The sequence below is a fragment of the Liolophura sinensis genome, chromosome 6, assembly GCF_032854445.1.
Source record: "Liolophura sinensis isolate JHLJ2023 chromosome 6, CUHK_Ljap_v2, whole genome shotgun sequence".
NCBI classification, from domain to species: Eukaryota; Metazoa; Mollusca; class Polyplacophora; order Chitonida; family Chitonidae; genus Liolophura; species Liolophura sinensis.
The window spans coordinates 50,832,874-50,856,793 of record NC_088300.1 but is presented as its reverse complement, the minus strand read 5'-3'; the positions used below and the strand labels follow the sequence as shown (position 1 = coordinate 50,856,793).

Below are 23,920 nucleotides of genomic sequence, written 5' to 3'. Positions count from 1 at the left end.
TTTATCATTTATGTTTAATATATGAAATTAACCAAAAATAGAATGTTCGTAGTTACGGATGGTTGCTGCGCCAGTAAGTATTAAGCAAGGTAAGCTTTCAAAGTAAACCCAAGAATATGTTTTGAGTTGACACATTACAGATTTGGTTTTTCTTATCATATATGTTTAACATATACAACTAACCAAGAATATGATGTTCTTAGTAGTTGTATTATTTATTTATAGTTTATGGGCAGAATACGGTATAATATACCATAGAAAGACTCTGAGAGTCTGGAGATGCACAGTTGGCCGAAGTGGTTACCACGCCAACGCGGCGAAAAGACGTAGTACCCTTTTACCAATGTGGTCGTTGTGAGTTCAAGTCCAGCTCATGGTTGCTTCCTCCTTGGCCGCACGTGCGAAAATTTGCCAACAACATGCGGGTGATTGTGGGATTCCCCTGGCCTCTGCCTGGTTTCCTGACACCATAATGTTTGTCGCCGTCGAACAACTGAAATATTCTTGAGAGCGGCGTAAAACACCAATCAAATATGTAAATAAATCTTATCCGGAAAACTTCTAGAAAATAACACTAAAACGAGAATTGCGTCAAGGGTGCTCTAGGAAATTTGCGTTTGGAGTCGCTAAAAACAGTCATAGAAATTGCAGCGATGTTTTGGGATGGGATAGTGCTGCAAATAGTGTTATCAGATCTTCGGTGCCAACTTTTTATGCCATATGTATTATGTATATCCAGTTATGCCTTTGATTAAATTAACGAGACATAAAAATGTTGCCTTAAATTCTTGGGTACTAAATTGCTTAGTATGCATATGGAAAGGGTTCATATCTTTATGCTATTGTACATGCATTACTTTTACCTTGAGGTGAAATAGACGATAAATCACAGCTTTGCTTTTTGGCTGATATTTATAGTTTATTGGATTGTATGGTCTTGTATGGACGAGCCCTAGGCGCCCAGGAAAGGGACGAGCTTGCGAGTCCATACAGGACCATACAATCCAATAACCTTTTTATTATACACCCACTTGTCAAAAATGTAAGTAAATATACTCGAACGCTAAACAAATTGGGTAAAACCGTGCTAATTATTTCATATCGCGTAACAATAGACGATAGCTGATTTGCGATGAATATGGAATACTGAATGTAGCACTTTCATTGGCTGACATAAAACTGGGTCAGGCGCACATGGCCCGAAGCGGTTTTTTACAAATAGAAGTGTAAAGAAAAGGAATGGAGACATTTTAGTGAAAATTAAGTGCAGTTATTGAACACTGCGCTACCGAACAGACTAGTGTGATCTTTACAGGATGAGGACGAAAGAGAAGTAGAGTTTGCTGACAAAGTTAGCTGATTATCCGTGGGATTCATTTCGGAAGTTGATGGCATCGGAGTCGTGAAAACTTCGTTTGTGTGCACTTGAACTGACCGGCCAGGGAGTGTAAGCGCGAGAGATGTTTGACTGAAGGCGCGATTGCCCTGAAGTAAACTCGACATTTGCTTCTGCTGTACGTGATCTAATTTAGAATCACACTCCTGGATGCTAGCAAGGGATTTGTGTCCGGTGACCTGCATAATTTTATGTGGAGCGACGCCAGATTTTACAAGGGTTTGGACGGTTGTTTTTTCGGACCGAGTGATTAGTTTTCTGGCCTTTCAGTCCAGTAGCCTCGGCTGCCCTCTTCATTAGCTCTCCCAAACGATGCTCTCTCATTGGAGTGGAGTAATACCACACAGCTGCATCAGGTTTGAGGCGACATTCGGGAAATGGTGTGAGGTAGAACGGACTGTCCGCAGACACAGATTTTTCTGGACCAGCACGGACGAACATCGTGTTGTATCGTCTGCTTGTTGACAAACAAAAAGTAGTCCGTACGTGTGACGTCACAGTTACAACTGTCCAATGTATTTAAAATATTGGACAGTTGTGACGTCAGGAAATGTCATCACTACTCCGGTTATGTATAGGTCAGTGGAGAGAATACCTCACCTAGTCAGTTAACTGACACGATACATGACATATTACCAACCATACTAAACAAACACCATACAGGATATCTTACATATTGACAGTTAAGTAACAGACTACATGACAATCACTAGCCATACTCAACAAATACCAGTCATGGTACCTCACCTATTTACAGCCAACTGCTTATGAAATATCCATGGTAGAACTTAAACGTACTTTTATGTAACTTTCCTTGTCATGTCTCACTTCAGATATGAACTGGATTCGTTTAATACATTATTAATCGTCCCAAAAAACAGGAGACATGATATCTCACCCACCCCATGTCAATTAACATGACACATGAGACATTACCAATCATACTCAACAAACGCCAGGCATGATACCCCACTGTAAACTAACGTAATACATGACACACTAGACAGAAGACAGGATACCTTACCTATTCACAGTTAACTGACACGATAATGAGACATTGTCAGTCATACTCCAAAACACTAGACATGATACCTCACCTATAACTCGTCAACTGACACGATACATTACACATTACCAACCATACTAAACAAACACTAAACAGCATACCTCACCTATTCAGTCAACTGACACTATACGTGACACATTACCAACCATACTCAACAAACACCACACAGGATGCCTCACATACTCAAAGTCAAGTAACACAATACATGACATTCACCAGTCATAACAAATACCACACTGGATAGCTGTTTACAGCCAACTGCCTAGGAAACATCCACTGCAGAACTGAAATGTACTTTTATGTAACTTTCCTTTTCATGTCTCACTTTAGATGTAAACTAGATTCGTTTTCACTGATACCGGCGGTAATATTTATCTATGCCCACGGAGTAAACCACCAGTGATTCAGGGACGAGACCCCGGTAACGGCTTAAATCAAGACACACACTACCTCTATTGCTCCTGCTTTTATACCACTCCTTTAACTACTTTTATATGACGGCGACGCCGATGTCTATCTCCAGCAGAACTAAACAAGCCGTCATCATCATCCAGTCACACACCCGCTCAAGTTTGCAAAGGGCTTATGCAAACAGAAAATTTCAGACGCAGCTGTGAAATGCACTGAATGTACAGAAATCACTAAAAACATGAATTATATTTCAAATAAGTTATTTTGACATCACGGTTTAGTGTGATACCAAGCTATGCAGATGATTATGCCGTTTTCGCCCCTACTCGTATAGAGAGAGTGAAAAGTGGTTCTGTTATCAGATTTTACTTGCCTTCTACCGCCGTGTATATGGACAACGTTTGCATGATGTTTCGTCTTTGCTGTCCATCATTAACTACTATTTCATTGCGTAATCTTTTTATATTAATATTCATCAGCTATTCTTGTGTGGATCGGTCATTTCGGCATGTTGAATGTAGGCGATACACATATCTACATTATATGTGACAGGTCAGACGTGATAAGAAAGATTTAACGAGTGATCACAGCTTAATGAGAGTGGTGGGCAATGATGTCAGATTAATTCCTCGTGAAAGGATCTTTCATTGACAAGATTATATAATTCTTCTAGTACACATGCTGGCTGCTGTTTAGAAACATTCCAGCTATAATTCCTTTCTCTTCGAACAGCATGTGTAAGTGCTGTGCCCACTTTAGGCACAAACGACTATAGGACTCTTGACCATGGAAGAAAAGGTGTTATTTAGACAGACTACATAGTAAAACAGGCATTTATGTATTTTTATGTATATATTGTTGTGAGTGGCTGAGAATGTTTTAGTTTTAGCAAAACTTCCCAGACACCGCATAAAGTCAGACTATCATACCACAAGCAATTAGGCATTTTTAAGAGACAGGCCTCCTAAATAAGGCAGTACCAAGATACTTGATAAAACTCAGCGTTGATAGCACCCACCGCGTCTCGAGCATGACTCTCTGCCATCTCAGAGCACTTGCTTTCGGTGAGGGTCGCTGTTTAATACACAACTTCACCTGGGCGCTGCAGATCATCTGATAACTGGCTATTAAAGATGCCTAATACAAATTTTAGAAGGAATGACAGAGTCGTGATATACTCACTATGATCATAAGGGGATTTAGTGTCAGTTGTGTATCATACCTAACTTGATCAGGAATAATGAATAAACAATGAACCCATGCATGACCATACCAATGTATATTTGCACATTTTAGCAAGGAGAAGTTTATACAATACTTGGATCATGAACTCGTTGATTTCACTGATTCATAATTGTCCATATTGCACAAATAATAGCAATTGACATTTATAATAGGCATTGATTACGGTGACATTGCATGCAGAGATTCATACGGTACAACGCTAACTGTATTTCTATTTATATCGATGCTTGAAGTACTCCAGGAAAATCCCAGAGCGAAGTCGGGCGAAGGTAGTGATGTGTAATTTTGCTTTCACTTTCGTTATAGGTGTGCCACGTCATCTGTCTCTCCATCCTGCTCATTTAGCCAGAAAGCATCCAGCAGGGTGGTAATCTTTAGCTTGCCAGCGATCAATATACTTGAGGTGAGTTGTCGACACTACAGATATAGGACTAATTCCCCTTCACAGAACCGTGTCAGTGTTGTAAGTCTTCTGGGAGAAAAGTTGATTGTCTAGTACAAACTTTCAGTTTCTAACTCTTTTCTCTGTCAGCCTGGAGCAGGCCTACTGATGTAACCTATCTCAGCGTTGTATCGATCAAGGCCTGCAAGCTTACCGAGGGAGATTTAACGTGCTCTATAGGCCAAAACTTACCAAATATACACGGTTTATGTCCGCCTATATAGAACCCAGCGGTTTAGAATGGGTCTGTTCAGAGACTACATGTTATTACCCACCGGGTCGCATGTTCGAATCGACGTATAGCTCATCATACGTCCTAGGGTCTGTGGGGCACTTAGCGTGGATTTCTCCTATACGCTCGGCTAACTTTGTTGTATCTTGAAGATATTCTTAGGTACTTGCCCAGTTTAATCACATTTGCAAATTTTCACATGTTTATTTCAGTACTCTTATCTGATGGACAAATAAAGAAAATCACACTTATGCTTACATATACTTTTTGAATTATATATTATAATCAGTTTTAGTTAATATCGAGTTATTGTCCTATCATCGGTTATTCAAAAATGTATTAGCTCATACCTGTATTGTCAGATTTTATAGTCAAAGGTTTAGCATACCCCAGAAGCAAAGGCTCTTGTTCCATCCCAATTATAGCAGTAGCAGATTTAGTACATGTTTAATACATTATTACACAATGGCTTTGGGGTTATTTACAAAATTGAAAACTCGGCTTAGTTAAATCTGAAATTTAAGTTTGAACAGTCCTCTCTCCTCAGTTCACATAGCCTTGACCTGGCAGTAAAACAGGTAACCATGGCCCATTCCAAACCCCTTCTCGTGGTCGCCATTGATATCGGTACAACATATTCCGGCTACGCCTTCTCCTTCCAACACGAGTTTCTGGCTGATAAACTCAAGATTACAACCAACAAGGTTTGGTCAGATGGGGACAACCACCTTCAGACCTCGTACAAAACCCCGACCTCTGTACTGATAGACCCGTATGGAGATTTCCACAGTTTCGGATATGAAGCGGAGACAAATTACTCGCAACTCGCCAAAAACAAGGAGGAGAAAAACTGGTTGTTATTCCGTCGATTTAAGATGAACCTCTACAAATCTCAGGTAAGACACAAAGAGACCTGAAAACGACAACCTGGGCTCTAAAATCTTTATTTATTGCCACGATAAAATATGACGATAATTCAACATGACGATGCAAATTTTCCCTTACAAATGTGGGGATATATACCCATGGATCTTGAAATATCCCACGGTCCTGATATCCCATCCCTCAGCATGCGCTATTTGTATAATGGATATAAGTACTGAAGGTAACCTTTGGATCATGAACAGAAAAATGTGTGGTGTGCTCTGTTATTGTTAATAGGACTGGCACAGAACACACAGATGTTAATGATAAAAATTCAACAGAGACAAGAGCATGCCATGTACACATGTCACAATATGGATGAGTTACAAAAGTTGTGTCCCCTGGTACACTTTCTGCCCTTTGTGCACGGAGTATATTGCATGTTTTGTATCAAGCATTTACTTGCTAATTTAACAATTATAGCTCTGTTTTACTAGTTAGTATTTACTTATTTGACCTGTGTTTTAGACGGTACTCAAAAATATTTACTAGGAAGTAAGATGAACGAATAAGGTCGTACAGTACCATTGCTTCAAGTACTGATGAGTGGTATGTTGCCTTTCTTTCGTACAAAAATACCACTTTATTGTTTGATTTTTTCATAATGCACCTGCTTTAGTCTATCTGGTTTTTGTTTGTACCTCAGATATATGAGGAAAGCCGCTCTACAGGTACAAATTCGAGATAAAATTTTCATGTAAAGGTTTCTTTGATGTTTATGATTTTCTATCATATAATCCGATTGACTGTTAATAATCTATTACACACAAAACGCTGGTATTCAATTGGGTTATTATTTTAACACTCAGCCTTGATATTTACTCAGGTGTAAAGAAAAGTCAGTGTATTCTTTTACTATATTCATATTTTTGTTCACAATGATACATCCTTTTCGATATCATTTAAACAACAAATGATAGCATATATTTACATGTTTTGTTTCTTTAACCAGTCTGGCATACTTGGAGATCAACTGGCTATTTCACTGGAACCGGAAGCGGCCTCCATTTTCTGTCAGTCCTTATTAGCGAACAGTCGATCCGATGACGAATTCTGTGACGCAGACGACATCTCGCGGAATGGATCTCGATACATTGTTGTGGACGCTGGAGGTATTTAACTTAATGTAAACGCATTATCATTCGTATGCCATGTGCGTAGGGATTCTAGTCGTGGAATTAAATCTAAACCATTTTTGTTTTAACGATTCTATAAGATCTGACGTCATTGTACCCATTCGTGTCGTTGTTCAAATCGTACTGCACTTTGATTGCACGCGCTTTAGAAGACTGAGAACAATTACGTATTTATGCAGATGAAGTGGTAACTGTTCATCTAATACATAAGCTCATGAGTTTATCCATATTGCCTCCTGCCTGGATGCTGTAGACAGTGTGGGCTGTTGAACCGTTAACGGCAAAAACTAGGTGTGGGCATGGTTGATCAACAACATTGGCATGATAAACTATACAGGATCATTTCCCAGAATTTTGGACACAGGGCTTTTACTCACATCATTTATTATTTTACTCACTCATTATTTTGAAACTGTGTGGCTTCTCTTCAATCTGTCATCCCTACATGTGTATCTAAATAAAGAATGTAACTCATGGGCCTAAACTTGGTTGATAACGTTTCATTTTACCCAGGTGGTACTGTGGACACGACAGTGCACGAGGTGATGCTAAGCGGGGATCTCAAAGAACTACACAAAGCCAGCGGGGGAGGTTGGGGCGGCACTCAGGTAGACGACCAGTTCACCGAACTGTTGCTCAAGAATTTTTACCGTAAAGGTCATGAAGGAGTTCGGCAAACACCACAAATCGGATTGGCTGGAACTTGAGAAAGAATTTGAAATCAATAAACGGAGGATATCTAGTAATGATGAACAGAAATTCACCTTCCGGTTGCCGGCTTCTCTACATGAAACGTTCAGCTTTCAGAGCAAGTGCTCGCTAGAGGACCAAGTGGCTGAGTCTGGGTTATCCAGAGATGTTCGGTTAACAGGCGATAAGATGAGAATCAGTGGTAAAGTAATGCAGTCGTTGATGAAACCAACCATTCAGAAAATTAGCACTCATGTAGAAACACTAATGGCGGATCCCAAGTGTAGAGGAATTTCCCACATCTTACTGGTGGGTGGGTTTTCTGAATCGCCACTTCTCCAAGAGGAGTTCCGGAAGAACTTCCGGTCTGTGAATGTGGTCACTCCACTGGACGCCGTCCTGTCTGTGGTGAAAGGGGCGGTGATATTCGGCCATCGGCCCGGTGCCATTGGAATCCGTCTGGCTGCCTTTACTTACGGAATTCGTAGCTTATCCACTTTTGTTGATGGTGAACATGATCCTGACAAGTTAATTATGATTGAAGGTGAGAGGAAGTGCAAGGATATTTTTTACAGATTTGTTTCTGTTGGTGAAGAAGTGCCATATGGTATGGAAACTAGCGAACATACCTTTTCTCCGACTTACTCTGGACAAACAAAAATGAGGGCGACCGTGTACAAATCCACGGTGACCAAACCCAAATATACATCTGACCCTTCATGTTTTAAGTTAGGTAGTTTCAGAGTAGACCTGCCGGATTTGACGGGAGAGAAGAACCGTGAAGTCGGAGTGAAGTTTATAGTTGGTGGCACAGAGCTCAAGGTGAAAGCTCACGAGAAGACGACCGGGAAGATTTTCGACGCTACCTTTAACTTTGTGACAAAGTAAGTCAGACTATCTGTATACTATCCAGAGCCACAGACAGCGGACTGAAGATAAAAAAAATATTAGCTCTTGGAACAGCTTACCCCAACGTAATATTCTGAACGCGGAAGGGGTCAGAACTTTGTTGCGAATACTGTTGTAATCTTTGATATCACTTTCACTGAATCATTATGTTTTTTATTTATCATATTTTTATGTATCATTTATGTTTAATATATGAAATTAACCAAAAATAGAATGTTCGTAGTTACGGATAGTTGCTACGCCAGTAAGTATTAGACAAGGTAAGCTTACAAAGTAAACCCAAGATATATGTTTTGAGTTGACACATTACAGATTTGGTGTTTAACATAAATCATATATGTTTAACATATACAACTGACCAAGAATATGATGTTCTTAGTAGTTGTATTATTTATTTATAGTTTATGGACAGAATACGGTATAATATACCATAGAAAGGCTCTGAGAGTCTGGAGATGCACAGTTGGCCGAAGTGGTTACCACGCCAACGCGGCGAAAAGACGTTGTACCCTTTTACCAATGTAGTCGCTGTGAGTTCAAGTCCAGCTCATGGTTGCTTCCTCCTTGGCCGCACGTGCGAAAATTTCCAAACAACATGCGGGTGATTGTGGGATTCCCGTGGGCTCTGTCCGATTTCCTGACACCATAATGTTTGTCGCCGTCGAACACCTGAAATATTCTTGAGAGCGGCGTAAAACACCAATAAAATATGTAAATAAATCTTATCCGGAAAACTTCTAGAAAATAACACTAAAACGAGAATTGCGTCAAGGGTGCTCTAGGAAATTTGCGTTTGGAGTCGCAAAAAGCAGTCATAGAAATTGCAGCGATGTTTTGGGATGGGATAGTGCTGCAAATAGTGTTATCAGATCTTCGGCGCCAACATTTTATGCCATATGTATTATGTATATCCAGTTATGCCTTTGATTAAATTAACGAGACATAAAAATGTTGCCTTAAATTCTTAGGTACTAAATTGCTTAGTATGCATATGGAAAGGGTTCATATCTTTATGCTATTGTACATGCATTTCTTTTACCTTGAGGTGAAATACACGATAAATCATAGCTTTGCTTTTCGGCTGATATTTATAGCTTATTGGATTGTATGGTCTTGTATGGACGAGTCCTAGGCGCCCAGGAAAGGGACGAGCTTGCGAGTCCATACAGGACCATACAATCCAATAACCTATTTATTATACACCCACTTGTCAAAAACGTAAGTAAATAAACTCGAACGCTGAACAAATTGGGTAAAACCGTGCTAATTATTTCATATCGCGTAACAATAGACGATAGCTGGTTGCGGATGAATATGGAATACTGAATGGAGCACTTTTATTGGCTGACGGAAAACTGGGTCAGGCGCACGTGGCCGAAGCGGTATTTTACAAATAGAATTGTAAAGAAAAGGAATGCAGACATTTCAGTGAAAATTAAGCGCAGTTATTGAAAACTACTCCACCGAACAGACTTGTGTAATCTTTACAGGATGAGGACGAAAGAGAAGTAGAGTTTGCTGACAAAGTTAGCTGATTATCCGTGGGATTCTGTGCGGAAGTTGATGGCATCGGAGTCGTGAAAACTTCGTTTGTGTGCACTTGAACTGACCGGCCAGGGAGTGTAAGCGCGAGAGATGGTTGACTAAAGGCGCGATTGCCCTGAAGTAACCTCGACATTTGCTTCTGCTCTACGTGATCTAATTTAGAATCATACTCCTGGATGCTGGCAAGGGATTTGTGCCCGGTGACCTGCATAATTTTATGTGGAGGGACGCCAGATTTTACAAGGGTTTGGACGATTGTTTTTTCGACCGAGTGATTAGTTTTCTGGCCTTTCAGTCCAGCAGCCTCGGCTGCCCTCTTCATTAGCTCTCCCAAACGATACTCTCCCATTGGAGTGGAGTAATACCACACAGCTGCATCAGGTTTGAGGCGACATTCGGGAAATGGTGTGAGGTAGAACGGACTGTCCGGAGACACAGATTTTTCTGGACGAGCACGGACGAACATCGTGTTGTATCGTCTGCTTGTTGACAAACAAAAAGTAGTCCGTACGTGTGAGGTCACAGTTACAACTGTCCAATACATTATATTGGACAGTTGTGACGTCAGGAAATGTCATCACTACTCCGGTTATGTATAGGTCAGTGGAGAGGATACTTCACCAAGTCAGTCAACTGACACGATACATGACATATTACCAACCATACTCAACAAACACCACACAGGATATCTCATATATTGACAGTTAAGTAACAGAATACATGACAATCATTAGGCATACTCAACAAATACCAGTCATGGTACCTCACCTATTTACAGCCAACTGCTTATGAAATATCCATGGTAGAACTTAAACGTACTTTTATGTAACTTTCCTTTACATCTCTCACTTTAGATGTGAACTGGATTCGTTTTCACTTATACCGGCGGTCATGTTTACCGGCGCCCACGGAGTAAATAAGCAGTAATTCAGGGACGAGGCCCGGTAACAGCTTAAATCAAGCCAGAGACTACCTCTATTGCTCCTGCTTTTATGCCACTCCTTTAACTACTTTTATATGATAGCTAAGCGGATGTCTATCTCCAACAGAACTTAACAAGCTGTCATCATATTCTAGTCACACACCCGCTCAAGTTTGCAAAGGGCTTATACACACAGAAAATTTCAGACGCAGCTGTGAGGTGTACTGAATGTACAGAAATCACTAAAAGATCAATTATATTTGAAATAAATTATTTTGACATCACGGTTTAGTGTGATACCAAGCTATGCAGATGATTATGCCGTTTTCGCCCCCACTCGTGTCGAGAGAGTGAAATGTGCTTCTGTTGTCAGATTTTACTTGCCATCAAACGTTGTGTATGTGAACAATCTATGCATGTTGTTTCTTCTTTGCTGTCCATCGTTATAGGGAAACTACTATTTCATTGCGTAATCTGTTTATATTAATATTCATCAGCTATTCTTGGGTGGATCGGCCCTTTCCGCCTGTTGAATGAAGGCGATACACATATCTACATTACAAACGACGTGTAAGACGTGATAAAATGGAGACGGAACGAGCGATTACAGCTTAATGAGAGTGGTGGGAATTGATGTCAGATTAATTCCTCGTGAAAGGATCTTTCATTGACGGGATTATATAACTCTTCTAGTGCACACACATAATTCCTTTCTCTACAAACAGCATGTGTAAATGCTGTTCTCACGTCATGCACAAAGGACTACAGGACTCTTGACAATGGAAGAAAACGTGTAATGTAGACATAGACTACATAGTAAAACAGGCATGTATGTGTTTATATGCATACATAGTCGTGATTGGTTGTGAACGTTTTGCTTTTAGTAAAACTTCCCAGACACCGCATGAAGTCAGATTATAATACTATAAGCATTTGGGCATTTTAAAGAGACATGCCTCCTAAATGAGGCAGTAGCAAGATACTTGATAAAACTCAGCGCTAATAGCACCCACCGCGTCACAAGCTGACTCTCTGATCACTCGGCCATCTCAGAGCACCTGCTTTCGGTGAGGTTAATACACAAATTCACCCAGTGCTTCAGATCATCTGATAACTGGCTGTTAAAAATGCCTAATACGAATTCCAAAAGGAATCACCTAATACACTCACTATGATCATTAAGGGGATTTAGTGTCATTTGTGTATCATACCTATCTTGATCAGGAATAATGAATAAACAATGAACCCATGCATGACCATAACAATGTATTTTTGAACATTTTAGTTACGGGAAATTTTTACAATATTTGGATCATGAACTCGTTGAATTCACTGATTCATAATTGTCTATATCACACATTTAATAGCAATTGACATTTATAATAGGGATTGATTACGGCGACATTGCATGTAGAGCTTTATACGGTACAACGCTAACTGTATTTCTATTTATATATCGATGCTGAAAGTCCTCCAGGAAAATCCCAGAGCGAAGCCGGGCGAAGGCAGTGATGTGCAATTGTACTTTCACTTTCGTTATAGGTGTGCCACGTCATCTGTCTCTCCAACCTGCTCATTTAGCCAGAAATCACCCTGCACAAACAGCCATCTTTAGCTTGCCGGCGACCAATTTGAGGTGAGTACACTACAGATATCGGACTAATTCCCCTTCACAGAACTGTGTCAGTGTTGTAAGTTTTCTGGCAGAAGAGTTGATTACCGAGTACAAACATTCAGTTTCTAACTCTCGTCTCTGTCAGCCTGGAGCAGGCGTAGTGATGTAGTATAGCTCAGTGTTGTACCGATCAAGGCCTGCAAGCTTACCGAGGGAGATTTAACGTACTATATAGGCCAAAAAATAGGCCCAGCGGTCTAGAATGGGTCAGTTCAGAGACAGCATGTTATCACCCACCGGCTCGCTTGTTCGAATGGGCGTATAGGGTCTGTGGGGGACACAATATGGTTTCCCCTAAACGCTCGGCTAGCCTTTGCTGTATCATCAAGATATTCTTAGGTACTTGCCCAGTTTAATCAGATTTGCAAATATTCACATGTTTATTTCACTACTCTTATCTGATAGACAGATAAATCGCATTAATGAATAGCTTACATATACTTGTTGAATCATATATTATAATCAGTGTCAGTTAACATCGACTTATTGTCCTGGGATCTGCTGTTCAAACGTGTATTACCTCACACCTGTAGTTCAATGTTTAGTAAATACCAGAAGCCAATACCGTTGTCCCATCCCAATTATAACAGCAGCAGATTTAGTACATGTTAAATGCATTATTACACAATCACTTTGGGGCTAATTACAAAATTGAAGCTCGGCATAGAGATAAATCTGAAATTTAAGTTTGAACAGTTCTCTCTCCTCAGTTCACATAGCCTTGACCTGGCAGTAAACCGGATAACCATGGCCCAGTCCAAACCCCTTCTCGTGGTCGCCATTGATATCGGTACAACGTATTCTGGCTACGCCTTCTCCTTCCAACACGAGTTTCTGGCTGATAAACTCAAGATTACAACCAACAAGGTTTGGTTAGATGGGGACAACCACCTTCAGACCTCGTACAAAACCCCGACATCTGTACTGTTTGACCCGGATGGACATTTCCACAGTTTCGGATATGAAGCGGAGACAAAGTACTCGCAACTCGCCAAAAACAAGGAGGAGAAAAACTGGTTGTTATTCCGTCGATTTAAGATGAGCCTCTACAAATCTGAGGTGAGACAGAAAAACGAAAACTACCTAGGATGTAAAATCTTTATTTATTACCACGACAAAACATGTCGATAATTCAAGATGACGATGGAAATTTTCGTTTGCAAAAGTGGGGATATATACCAATAGATCTTGAAATACCCCATGGTACAATTCCTGATATACCATCGCTCAGCATGCACTGTTTGTATAATGGATATAAGTACTGAAGATAACATTTCGATGATGAACAGAAAAATGTGCGGTGTGCTCTGTTATTGTTAATAGGACTGGCATAGACGAATGTTAATGGGGAAAAAAGAAACAAACACAAGAGCATGTATACATGTCACCTGTATATGGAAATGCTAAGGATCAGTTACAAAAGTTGTGTCCCCTGTTTTACTTTCTGCCCTGTCTACACAGAGATTATTGCATGTCTTTTGTGAAACATTAACTTGCAAATTTAACAGTTATATCTCTGTTTTACCAGCAAATATTTATTTATTTCACTGGTGTTTTACACCGTATTCAAGAATATTTACTAGTAAATAAGCTTAACGAATAAGACAGTACCGTACCATTCCTACAATTACTGATCAGTGTTCCATTTCATTCGTACAAAAATACCACTTTATTGATTGATTTTTGTCAAAATACATCTGCATTAGTCTATCTGGTTTTTGTTTGTACCTCAGATAAGTGAGACTATGGAGCTGGAGTCGGTGTCCGGACAACGGTTGAATGCCCTCAGTGTATTTGCCATGTCAATACTGTACCTTAAGGAGCATTTCAGTGGAAGCCTTCAGCAGCAAGTGGCTGACTCGGAGATCCAATACGTGCTGACGGTACCTGCTATATGGGACGAGGATGCCAAGCAGTTCATGAGGAAAGCCGCTCTACAGGTACAAATTCCAGATGAAATTTTCATGTAATGGTTTCTTTGATGTTTATGATTTTCTATCATATAATCCGATTAACTGTTAATAATCTATTACACACAAAACGCTGGTGTTCACTTGGGTTATTGTTTTAACACTCAGCCTTGGTATTTACTCAGGTGTAAAGAAAAGTCATTGTATTCTTTTGCCATATTCATAATTATGTTCACAATGAAGAAACCCTTTTCGATATCATTTAAACAACAAATGATAGCATATATTTACATGTTTTGTTTCTTTAACCAGTCTGGCATACTTGGAGATCAACTGGCTATTGCACTGGAACCGGAAGCGGCCTCCATTTTCTGTCAGTCCTTATTAGCGAACAGCCGATCCGATGACGAATTCTGTGACGCAGACGACATCTCGGGAATTGGATCTCGCTACATTGTTGTGGACGCTGGAGGTACCTGACTAAATCTGAACGTAAACGCATTATCATTCGTATGCCATGTGCGTAGGGATTCTAGTCGTGGAATTAAATCTAAACCATTTTTGTTTTAACGATTCTATAAGATCTGACGTCATTGTACTCAATCGTGTCGTTGTTCAAATCGTACTGCACAATGAAATGATTGCACTCGCTTTAGAAGACTGAGGACAATTACGTATTTATGCAGATGAAGTGGTAACTGTTCATCTAGTACATGAACTCTCCATATTGCCTCCCGCCTGGATATTCACAAGTTTAAATTATTATTCATTAGAATGAACAGCCATGGCGATGAAGCTATATACTACGCTGAAGAAGTCAATTTACAAGATATTGATCATTGACAGAAAATCAGTTGTATCCGCTTGTGCCTTATAGAGCATATACTGAATAGATCTTATATATATTGAGTAAGTTTATAGGCGCATAGATAATGTTACTGCTTATCTCGGAATTGAAGTTTGAAATATACAGAAACTCTTTGATTTGGAACAGTTAATTAGCAGAAAAAAGGTAGAGAAATGGAGATTAATCGGATAGGGTTTATATGATCACACTGTAGACAGTGTGGGCTGTTGCACTGTTGACGGCAAAAGCTAGGTGTGGGCAACGTCAATAAACAGCAAAGGTATGATGGAACTATACAAGATCATTTCCCAGAATTTTGGACACAGGGCTTTTACTCACATCATTTATTTCAGCTAAGCTCATTATTTTGAAACTGTGTATTTTGAATCTGTCATCCTGACACGTGTATCTAAATAAAGAATGTAATTCATGGGCCTAAACTTGTTTGGTAACGTTTCATTTTACCCAGGTGGTACTGTGGACACGACTGTGCACGAAGTGATGTTCAACGGGGAGCTCAAAGAACTACACAAAGCCAGCGGGGGAGGTTGGGGCGGCACTCAGGTAGACGACCAATTCACCGATCTGTTGGTCAAGATTTTTACCGTAAAGGTCATGAAGGAGTTCGGCAAACACCACAAATCGGATTGGCTGGAACTTGAGAAAGAATTTGAAATCAATAAACGGAGGATATCTAGTAATGATGAACAGAAGTTCACCTTCCGGTTGCCGGCGTCCCTACATGAAGTATTCAGCTTTCAGAGCAAGTGCTCGTTAGAGGACCAAGTGGCTGAGTCTGGGTTATCCAGAGATGTTCGGTTTACAGGTGACAAGATGAGAATTAGCGGTACAGTGATGCAGTCGTTGATGAAACCAACTATCCAGAACATTATCACTCATGTAGAAACACTAATGGCGGATCCCAAGTGTAGAGGAATTTCCCACATCTTACTGGTGGGTGGGTTTTCCGAATCGCCACTTCTCCAAGAGGAGTTCCGGAAGAACTTCCGGTCTGTGAATGTGGTCACTCCACTGGACGCCGTCCTGTCTGTGGTGAAAGGGGCGGTGATATTCGGCCATCGGCCCGGTGCCATTGGAATCCGTCTGGCTGCCTTTACTTACGGAATTCGTAGCGTATCCACTTTTGTTGATGGTGAACATGATCCTGACAAGTTAATTATGATTGAAGGTGAGAGGAAGTGCGAGGATATTTTTAACAGATTTGTTTCTGTTGACGAAGAAGTGCCACACGGTATGGAAACTAGGGAACACATCTTTGCTCCGGCTTACTTTGGACAAACAGCATTGGAGCTCGCCGTGTACAAATCTACGGTGACGAAACCCAAATATACAACTGACCCTTCATGTCTTAAGTTAGGTAGTTTCACTGTAGACATGCCGGATTTGACGGGAGAGAAGAAGCGTAAAGTTGGAGTGAAGTTTATAGTTGGCGGTACAGAGCTCAAGGTGAAGGCACACGAGAAGACGACCGGGAAGATCTTCGACGCTATCTTTAACTTCGTGACTAAGTAAGTTAGACCATCTATATACTATCCAGAGGCACAGAAAGCGGACTTAAGATTAAAAATGTGTACATGGGAGCTCTTGGAACAGCTTACCTCGACCTAATATTCTGAACACGAAAGGGATTAGGGATTTGTCGCTGAATACTGTTGTAATCTTTGAAAGCACATTCACTGAAAAACTAACAAGAGGTATCACGTGATTGTTGCTGTGTCAGTAAATGTATTAGATAATGTATTGCACATTTTGTGTTTATCATTTATGTTTAACATATACAATTAACCAAAAATATAGTGTTCGTAGTATGCGGATGGTTGCTGCGCCAGTAAGTATTAGACAAGGTAAGCTGTCAGAGTAAACCGAAGAAATTTTATTTTTAGCTGACACATTACATATTTGGTGTTTCTTATCATATATGTTTAACATATACAACTAACTAAGAATACAGTCTAAAATACCATAAAAATTTGAGAGTCTATTAGTCTCATCTGGCGAGATGATCCAGTGCCCTTTCACTAATGCTGTCGCTGTGAGTTCAAGTTCAGCTAAGTTCACTAAAACGAGACTTGCTCCAGGAAATTGCGTTTGGAGTCGCTAAAACCTGTCCTAGAAATTACAATGATATTTTGGGATCGAATAGTGCTGCAGATAGTGTTATCAGATCTTCAGCGCAAACTTTTTATATCGTATGTATTATGCATATCCAGGTATGTCGTTAAATAATCGAGACATATCTCATGTTGCCTTAAATCTTGGATACTAAATTGCTAAGTATGCATGTGGGAAGGATTCGTACCTCTGTGCTATTGTACATGTATCACTTTAACCTTGAGGTGAAACAGGCGATAAATCACAGCTTTGCTTTTTGGATGATTTGTGGCGATATGAAAGAGTAGATGCACTAAGCCTTGAACGTAACAAATATCCGTTCACTTTTTGGTTTACTAATTGTTTCCATTAAGATGTTAGAAAATTTCATTATTACTCTGGTTATGTAAAAGGCTGTATCCCTGAATAAAAGTTATCTCGATGACATCGAAGACGTTTTGCCAGTAAACAGATGTTATTAAACGTCAGCTCAATTAATCAACTACCTGGGCCGATGGTTAGCACGTCAGCGCGGCGCATTTATCAATGACCCAAGAGCCTTTCTTCATTGCGGTCGCTGTGAGTTCAAGTCCAACTCACGATGGCTCCCTCTCTGGCCGTACGTGGAAAGGTTTTCCAGCAACCTGCGAATGGTTGTGGATTTCTCCCGGGCTCTGCCTGGTTTCCTCCCACCATAATACTGACCGCCGTCGTGTAAGTCAAATATTCTTGAGTGCGGCGTAAAAGAAATCAAATAAATAAAAAAAACTCAAATAATCACATAAACATCAGATATGACACCTCACATAATTACAGTCAACTGCCATAATACATGACACACCAAACATAATACGTGTACATAATCTATTCACCGTCAACTGACACGATACATGACATATTATACCAATAATATCTAGCAAACACCAGACAGGATAACAAACAGGAGACAGGGTTTCTCACAGGTAACTGACATGATGTGTGATGCTTTACCAGCCGTACAAGTAGCAGATAATTTATTTATTTGATTAGTGATTTACGCCGTGTTCAAGAATATTTCAATTATACGACGGCGGCCAGCAGATAAGATACCTCCCATATTTACATGCAGTCCACTGACACAATAGATGACACATTGCCTCAGTGTCATTACCTCAGTGTCAATACCTGTACGTCGTATGTTGGAAATTTGGTGGACAGCTTGCCAAAGGTCGGTAGTTTACCTAACCCATAGAAAATGACTGCCATCCTATAAGCGAAAGATTCCTCAGGATGGTGATAAATAATCACAATCAAATAAATTAATAAATAAATCATGCATACAGAAAACATGAATAAGGCAAAATACTTAGATAACAAAATCACGGTTAAACCTAAATGTGTACTTTCATGTAACATTCCTTTTTGTGCCTCATCTCAGATTTGAACAGGATCGTTTTCTCTTACATGCCGGCGGATATATTTATGGATGTCCACGGTATTAACCACCAGTGATTGAGAGACGAATATCCGGTAACAGATTAAATAAAACCGGATTATGTATACTGATTCGGCTTTTATATTACTCCATTCACTGCCATGATGTAACGACGAGTCGGATGTTCCTTTACAGGCCGTCATCATTATGCCTGTCAGACACGTACGCGCTCATGTTTGCAAACGTTTATGCAAATATAAAATTAGACGCACTTATGAACTGCACTAAATATAGAAATAGAGCTAAAACATAATGATGATAATCCTGTTTTTGTGAATAACACGTGGAGGGCGCGGAAAGTGCTTCTGTTATCAGATGTTACCTTTCATCGACGGCCGTGTATGTGGAGAACCTATGCACGTTGTTGCTTCGTCTGTTCTGTCCATAATTATAGGGAAACTACTATTTTACTATTTATTGGGTACTGTATTTATACTGATAATCATCAGCTATAGAGTGGGGTGGATCATGTATAAAACTCCCTGTTGAATGTAAATGCGAAGTATCAGACTTGACGAAATGAAGATGTAACTTGCCAGCGATCTCGACTTAATTGGTAAGAATGTAAGTTCTAGTTCACATACTGGTTGCTGATTAGAATCGTTTTCTAAAAAAATTGGTCCGTTAAGTTTAGCAGAAAGTTTGTTGTATGAGTGATGCTGGAATGTATTCTGTTATTATAACTCAATATTGTGTCACATTCAACAATAATATATTGTCAGTCTAATAGAATAGTTCTGTTGAACAGAATAAGTGTGTTATATTTAACAGAATTATCCGGATACATTTTGAGTATTACTCAGATATCAGACTTTCTGTTTAATTTAACAGAATAATTATTTTGAATGTTCCAGCTATAATTTCTTTATCACCAAACATAGCGTAGAACACACAGAAGGATTACAGAACTCACGATGAAGAAAGCCATGGCCTAACGTAGACAAACATGTAGTCTACACCATGAAACAGACATTTGCATGGTTGTATCTATGATCTCGAGAAATTAGGAATGTTTCAGTTTTAGGAAAACACACCTGACACAGTATGAAGTCAGGCTATATTGCCAGAACCAATTCGCCTGGTAGACATACCTCCGAACAAGAGAGTATACCAACATTTTTAATGACTTGGGTTTCACCCCAACCACAGTCCACAAATCGGATTGGCTGGAACTTGAGAAAGAATTTGAAATCAGTAAACGGAGGATATCAAGTAATGATGAACAGAAATTCACTTTCCGGTTGCCGGCTTCTCTACGTGAGGTGTTCAGTTTTCACACCAAGTGCTCGCTAGTGGACCAAGTGGCTGAGTCTGGGTTATCCAGAGATGTTCGGTTTACAGGCGACAGGATGAGAATCAGTGGCAAAGTGATGCATGGGTTGATGAAACCATCTATCCATCCATCATCTTATTGGTGGGTGGGTTTTCTAAATCGCCACTTCTCCAGGAGGAGTTCCGAGAGAACTTCCGCTCAGTGACTGTGATCACTCCACCTGACGACGTCCTGTCTGTGGTGAAAGGTGCGGTGATATTCGGTTATAACAAAACTGTGTGTCTATTAGTCTTATCGGGTAAAATACTATAAAAGACACCAATCAAGAATTGCGTCATTGCTGGTCCAGGAATCTGCGTATGGCTTCGCCAAAAGCTATGTCAGGGGTTGTAATTATGTTTTCAGGATGAAGTAGCGCTTCTATGGTCGCAGATCTCAAGTCCCATTGGTGAAGAGGAGGACGTGTATTTTTTGTTTTACGCCATATGCATCATGTGAAGAGAAACATGTGTATTCCTTCAGGAATAAAATGAAAGTAATTTTGTCTTATTTCCTAGAGCTTTAGTTGTTTGTTATATACTATACCATAAGCTCTACGATCGGTATGCATGTGGGGAGAGCTCGTACCTTTATGTCATGGGCGCTCCTTTATACATTTATCGTTTGAACCTTGAGGCGGTATGAAATGGCAGATAAACCAAGAGCTAGATTTGTAGCTGGACCGTGGCGAAGATTTGTTAACTTCTGCAACCTCTTACCTCACAACGCGTAGTTCTGGTTATTAATTGTTTCGATTTTAACGTTTGCAAATTTTATCACTATTTCCGTGAAGGACTGGGCTGCATCGTTGAAAAAATTCATGTCTGTAAATACGTTTTACTCCTACACAGACGTCAGTAAACGTCAGCTCATCCAACCACATACATGTACGTGGAAACACCAGACACAGTACCTCACAGTAAACTAACGTCATACATGACACACTATATAGGAGACAGGATAGCTCAGCTGCTCACAGTCAACTGACACGATAGATGACACATTACCAATCATACTCAACAAACATTAGACACGATATCTTACAGTAAACTAACGTAATACATGACACACTACACAGGAGACAGGATACCTCAGCTATTCACAGTCAACTGACACGATAGACGACACATTACCAATCATACTCAACAAACATCAAACATACTTCACAGTAAACTAACGTAATATATGACATACCAGACAGGAGACAGGATACCTCAGCTATTCACAGTTAACTGGGAATGTACATGAGACATTACCAATCATAATCAACAAACACCAGAAGTTATATCTCACCTATTCACAGTCGACTGAAACGATACATGAGATATCACCAATCATACTCAACAAACACGAGACATAATACCTCACCTATTCACAGTCAACTGACACGATACATGAGACGTTACCAACCATACTCAATAAACACGAGACATGAAACCTCACTTATAACTCGTCAACTGACACGATACATTACACATTACCAACCATACTAAACAAACACCAAACAGCATACCTCACCTGTTCAGTCAACTGACACGATACATGACATATTACCAATCATACTCAACAAACACTAGACAGGATACTTCACCTATTAACAGTCAAGTAACACGATACTTGACACATTACTAGTCATACTCAACAAACACCAGGCAAGATACCTCACCTGTTTACAGTCAAATAACACGATACATGACACATTACCAGTCATCCTGAACAAATACTAGCCATGATATTGCACCTATTAACAGCCAACTGCTTTGGAATTATCCACAACAGAACTTAAATATACTATTTTGAACTTTCCTTTTCATGTCTCACTTCAGATGTGAATTGGATTCATTTTCACTTAATATTTACTTCAGGGACAATACCCTGGTAACGGCTTACACCACCCAGACACTACCTCAATCGCTCCTGCGTTTACATCATTTCTTTTACCACTTTTCTATGACGCCTACGCGGTTGTCTATCTCTTACAGACCTTAACAATGTCATTCACACACCTGCTCAAGTTTGCAAAGGGTTTAGTCAAATAGAAATTTTCAGACGCAGCTGTGAAATGCACTGAATGTACAGAAATCACTGAAAGATAAATTATATTTCAAATAAATGATTTTGACATCACGGTTTTGTGTGATACCAAGCTATGCAGATGATTATGCCGTTTTCGCCCCTACTCGTATAGAGAGAGTGAAAAGTGCTTCTGTTATCAGATTTTACTTGCCATCAACCATCGTGTATGTGGACAACGTTTGCATGATGTTTCTTCTTTGCTGCCCATCGATGTATGGAAACTACTATTTCATTGGGTAGTCTGTTTATATTAATATTCATCAGCTATTCTTGGGTGGATCGGTCATTTCGGCCTGTTAAATGAAGACAATACACATATCTACATTATATGCGACGTGTCAGACGTAATAAAATGAAGATGTAACGAACGATTACAGATTAATGAGAATGGAAAATGGTGTCAGAATTATTCCTTGTTAAAGGTCTTTCATTGACAGGATTGTATAACTCTCCTAGTACACATACTGGCTGCTGATTAGAAACATTCCAGCTATAATTCCTTTCTCTCCAAACAGCGTGTGTAAGTGTTGTGCCCTTCGTCATGCACACGTCCAGTCCAGTGGGCAGTCCTGTGCCAACGTCCCCTAACCACCTGGTGCTGCAGGTCATCTGATAAGTGGCTATTAAAAAGCCTAATACGAATTCCAGAAGGAATGACAGAGCCGTGATAAACTCACTATGATCATTAAGGGGATTTAGTGTCAGTTGTGTTTCATACCTATCTTGATAAGGAATAATGAATAAACAATGAACCCATGCATAACCATAACAATGTATATTTGCTCATTTTAGTTACGGGAAGTTTTTACAATATTTGGATCATGAACTCGGTGATTTCATTGATTCATAATTGTCTATATCACACATATAATAGCAGTTGACATTTATAATAGGGATTGATTACGTTGACATTGCATGTAGAGATTTATACGGTACAACGCTAAATGTATTTCTGTTTATATCGATATAAATAAATATATTGTTATATATACATGTATTTATAAGGCAGTGATGTGCAATTTTTCTTTCACTTTCGTTATAGGTGTGCTAACGTAATACATGACACACTAGACAGGAGACAGGATGCCTCGGGTATTTACATTCAAATGACTCGTTACTTGAGACAATGCCAGTTATACTCAACAAAGACCAAGTAGGATACCTGACCTTGTGAATTGACACGATACATGAGACATTACTAATGATACTCAAAAAACATTGGACATGATACCTCACCTATTCACAGTTAACTGACACAAAAATAATACATTATTAATCGTCCCAAAAAACAGGAGACATGATATCTCACCCACCCCATGTCAATTAACACGACACATGAGACATTACCAATCATACTCAACAAACACCAGGCATGATACCCCACAGTAAACTAACGTAATACATGACACACTAGACAGGAGACAGGATACCTGAGCTATTCACAGTCATTTAACACGATACATGAGACATTACCAATCATACTCAACAAACACCAGATATAATACCTAACGGAATACATGACACACTAAACAGAAGACAGGATACCTTACCTATTCACAGTTAACTGACACGATAATAAGACATTGTCAGTCATAC

General features: G+C 39.7%; 2 protein-coding genes across 2 annotated transcripts; both read left to right on the top strand.

The window, feature by feature from the left end:
• The first annotated feature begins 5,376 nt into the window (after nucleotides 1-5,376).
• On the top strand, nucleotides 5,377-8,430 carry LOC135467306 (heat shock 70 kDa protein 12B-like). The gene is given in 6 exon segments (XM_064745075.1): nucleotides 5,377-5,693; nucleotides 5,817-5,873; nucleotides 6,363-6,387; nucleotides 6,669-6,828; nucleotides 7,366-7,487; nucleotides 7,489-8,430. Coding segments are annotated over 6 exon segments (1,623 nt in total).
• A 4,910-nt stretch (nucleotides 8,431-13,340) lies between these two features.
• LOC135467305 (heat shock 70 kDa protein 12B-like) lies at nucleotides 13,341-22,937 on the top strand. The gene is made up of 6 exons (XM_064745074.1): nucleotides 13,341-13,652; nucleotides 14,327-14,533; nucleotides 14,816-14,975; nucleotides 15,820-16,879; nucleotides 20,278-20,456; nucleotides 22,840-22,937. The coding sequence occupies exons 1-6, from the start codon at nucleotides 13,341-13,343 to the stop codon at nucleotides 22,935-22,937; spliced, it is 2,016 nt and encodes a 671-aa protein (XP_064601144.1).
• The last annotated feature ends 983 nt before the right edge of the window (nucleotides 22,938-23,920 follow it).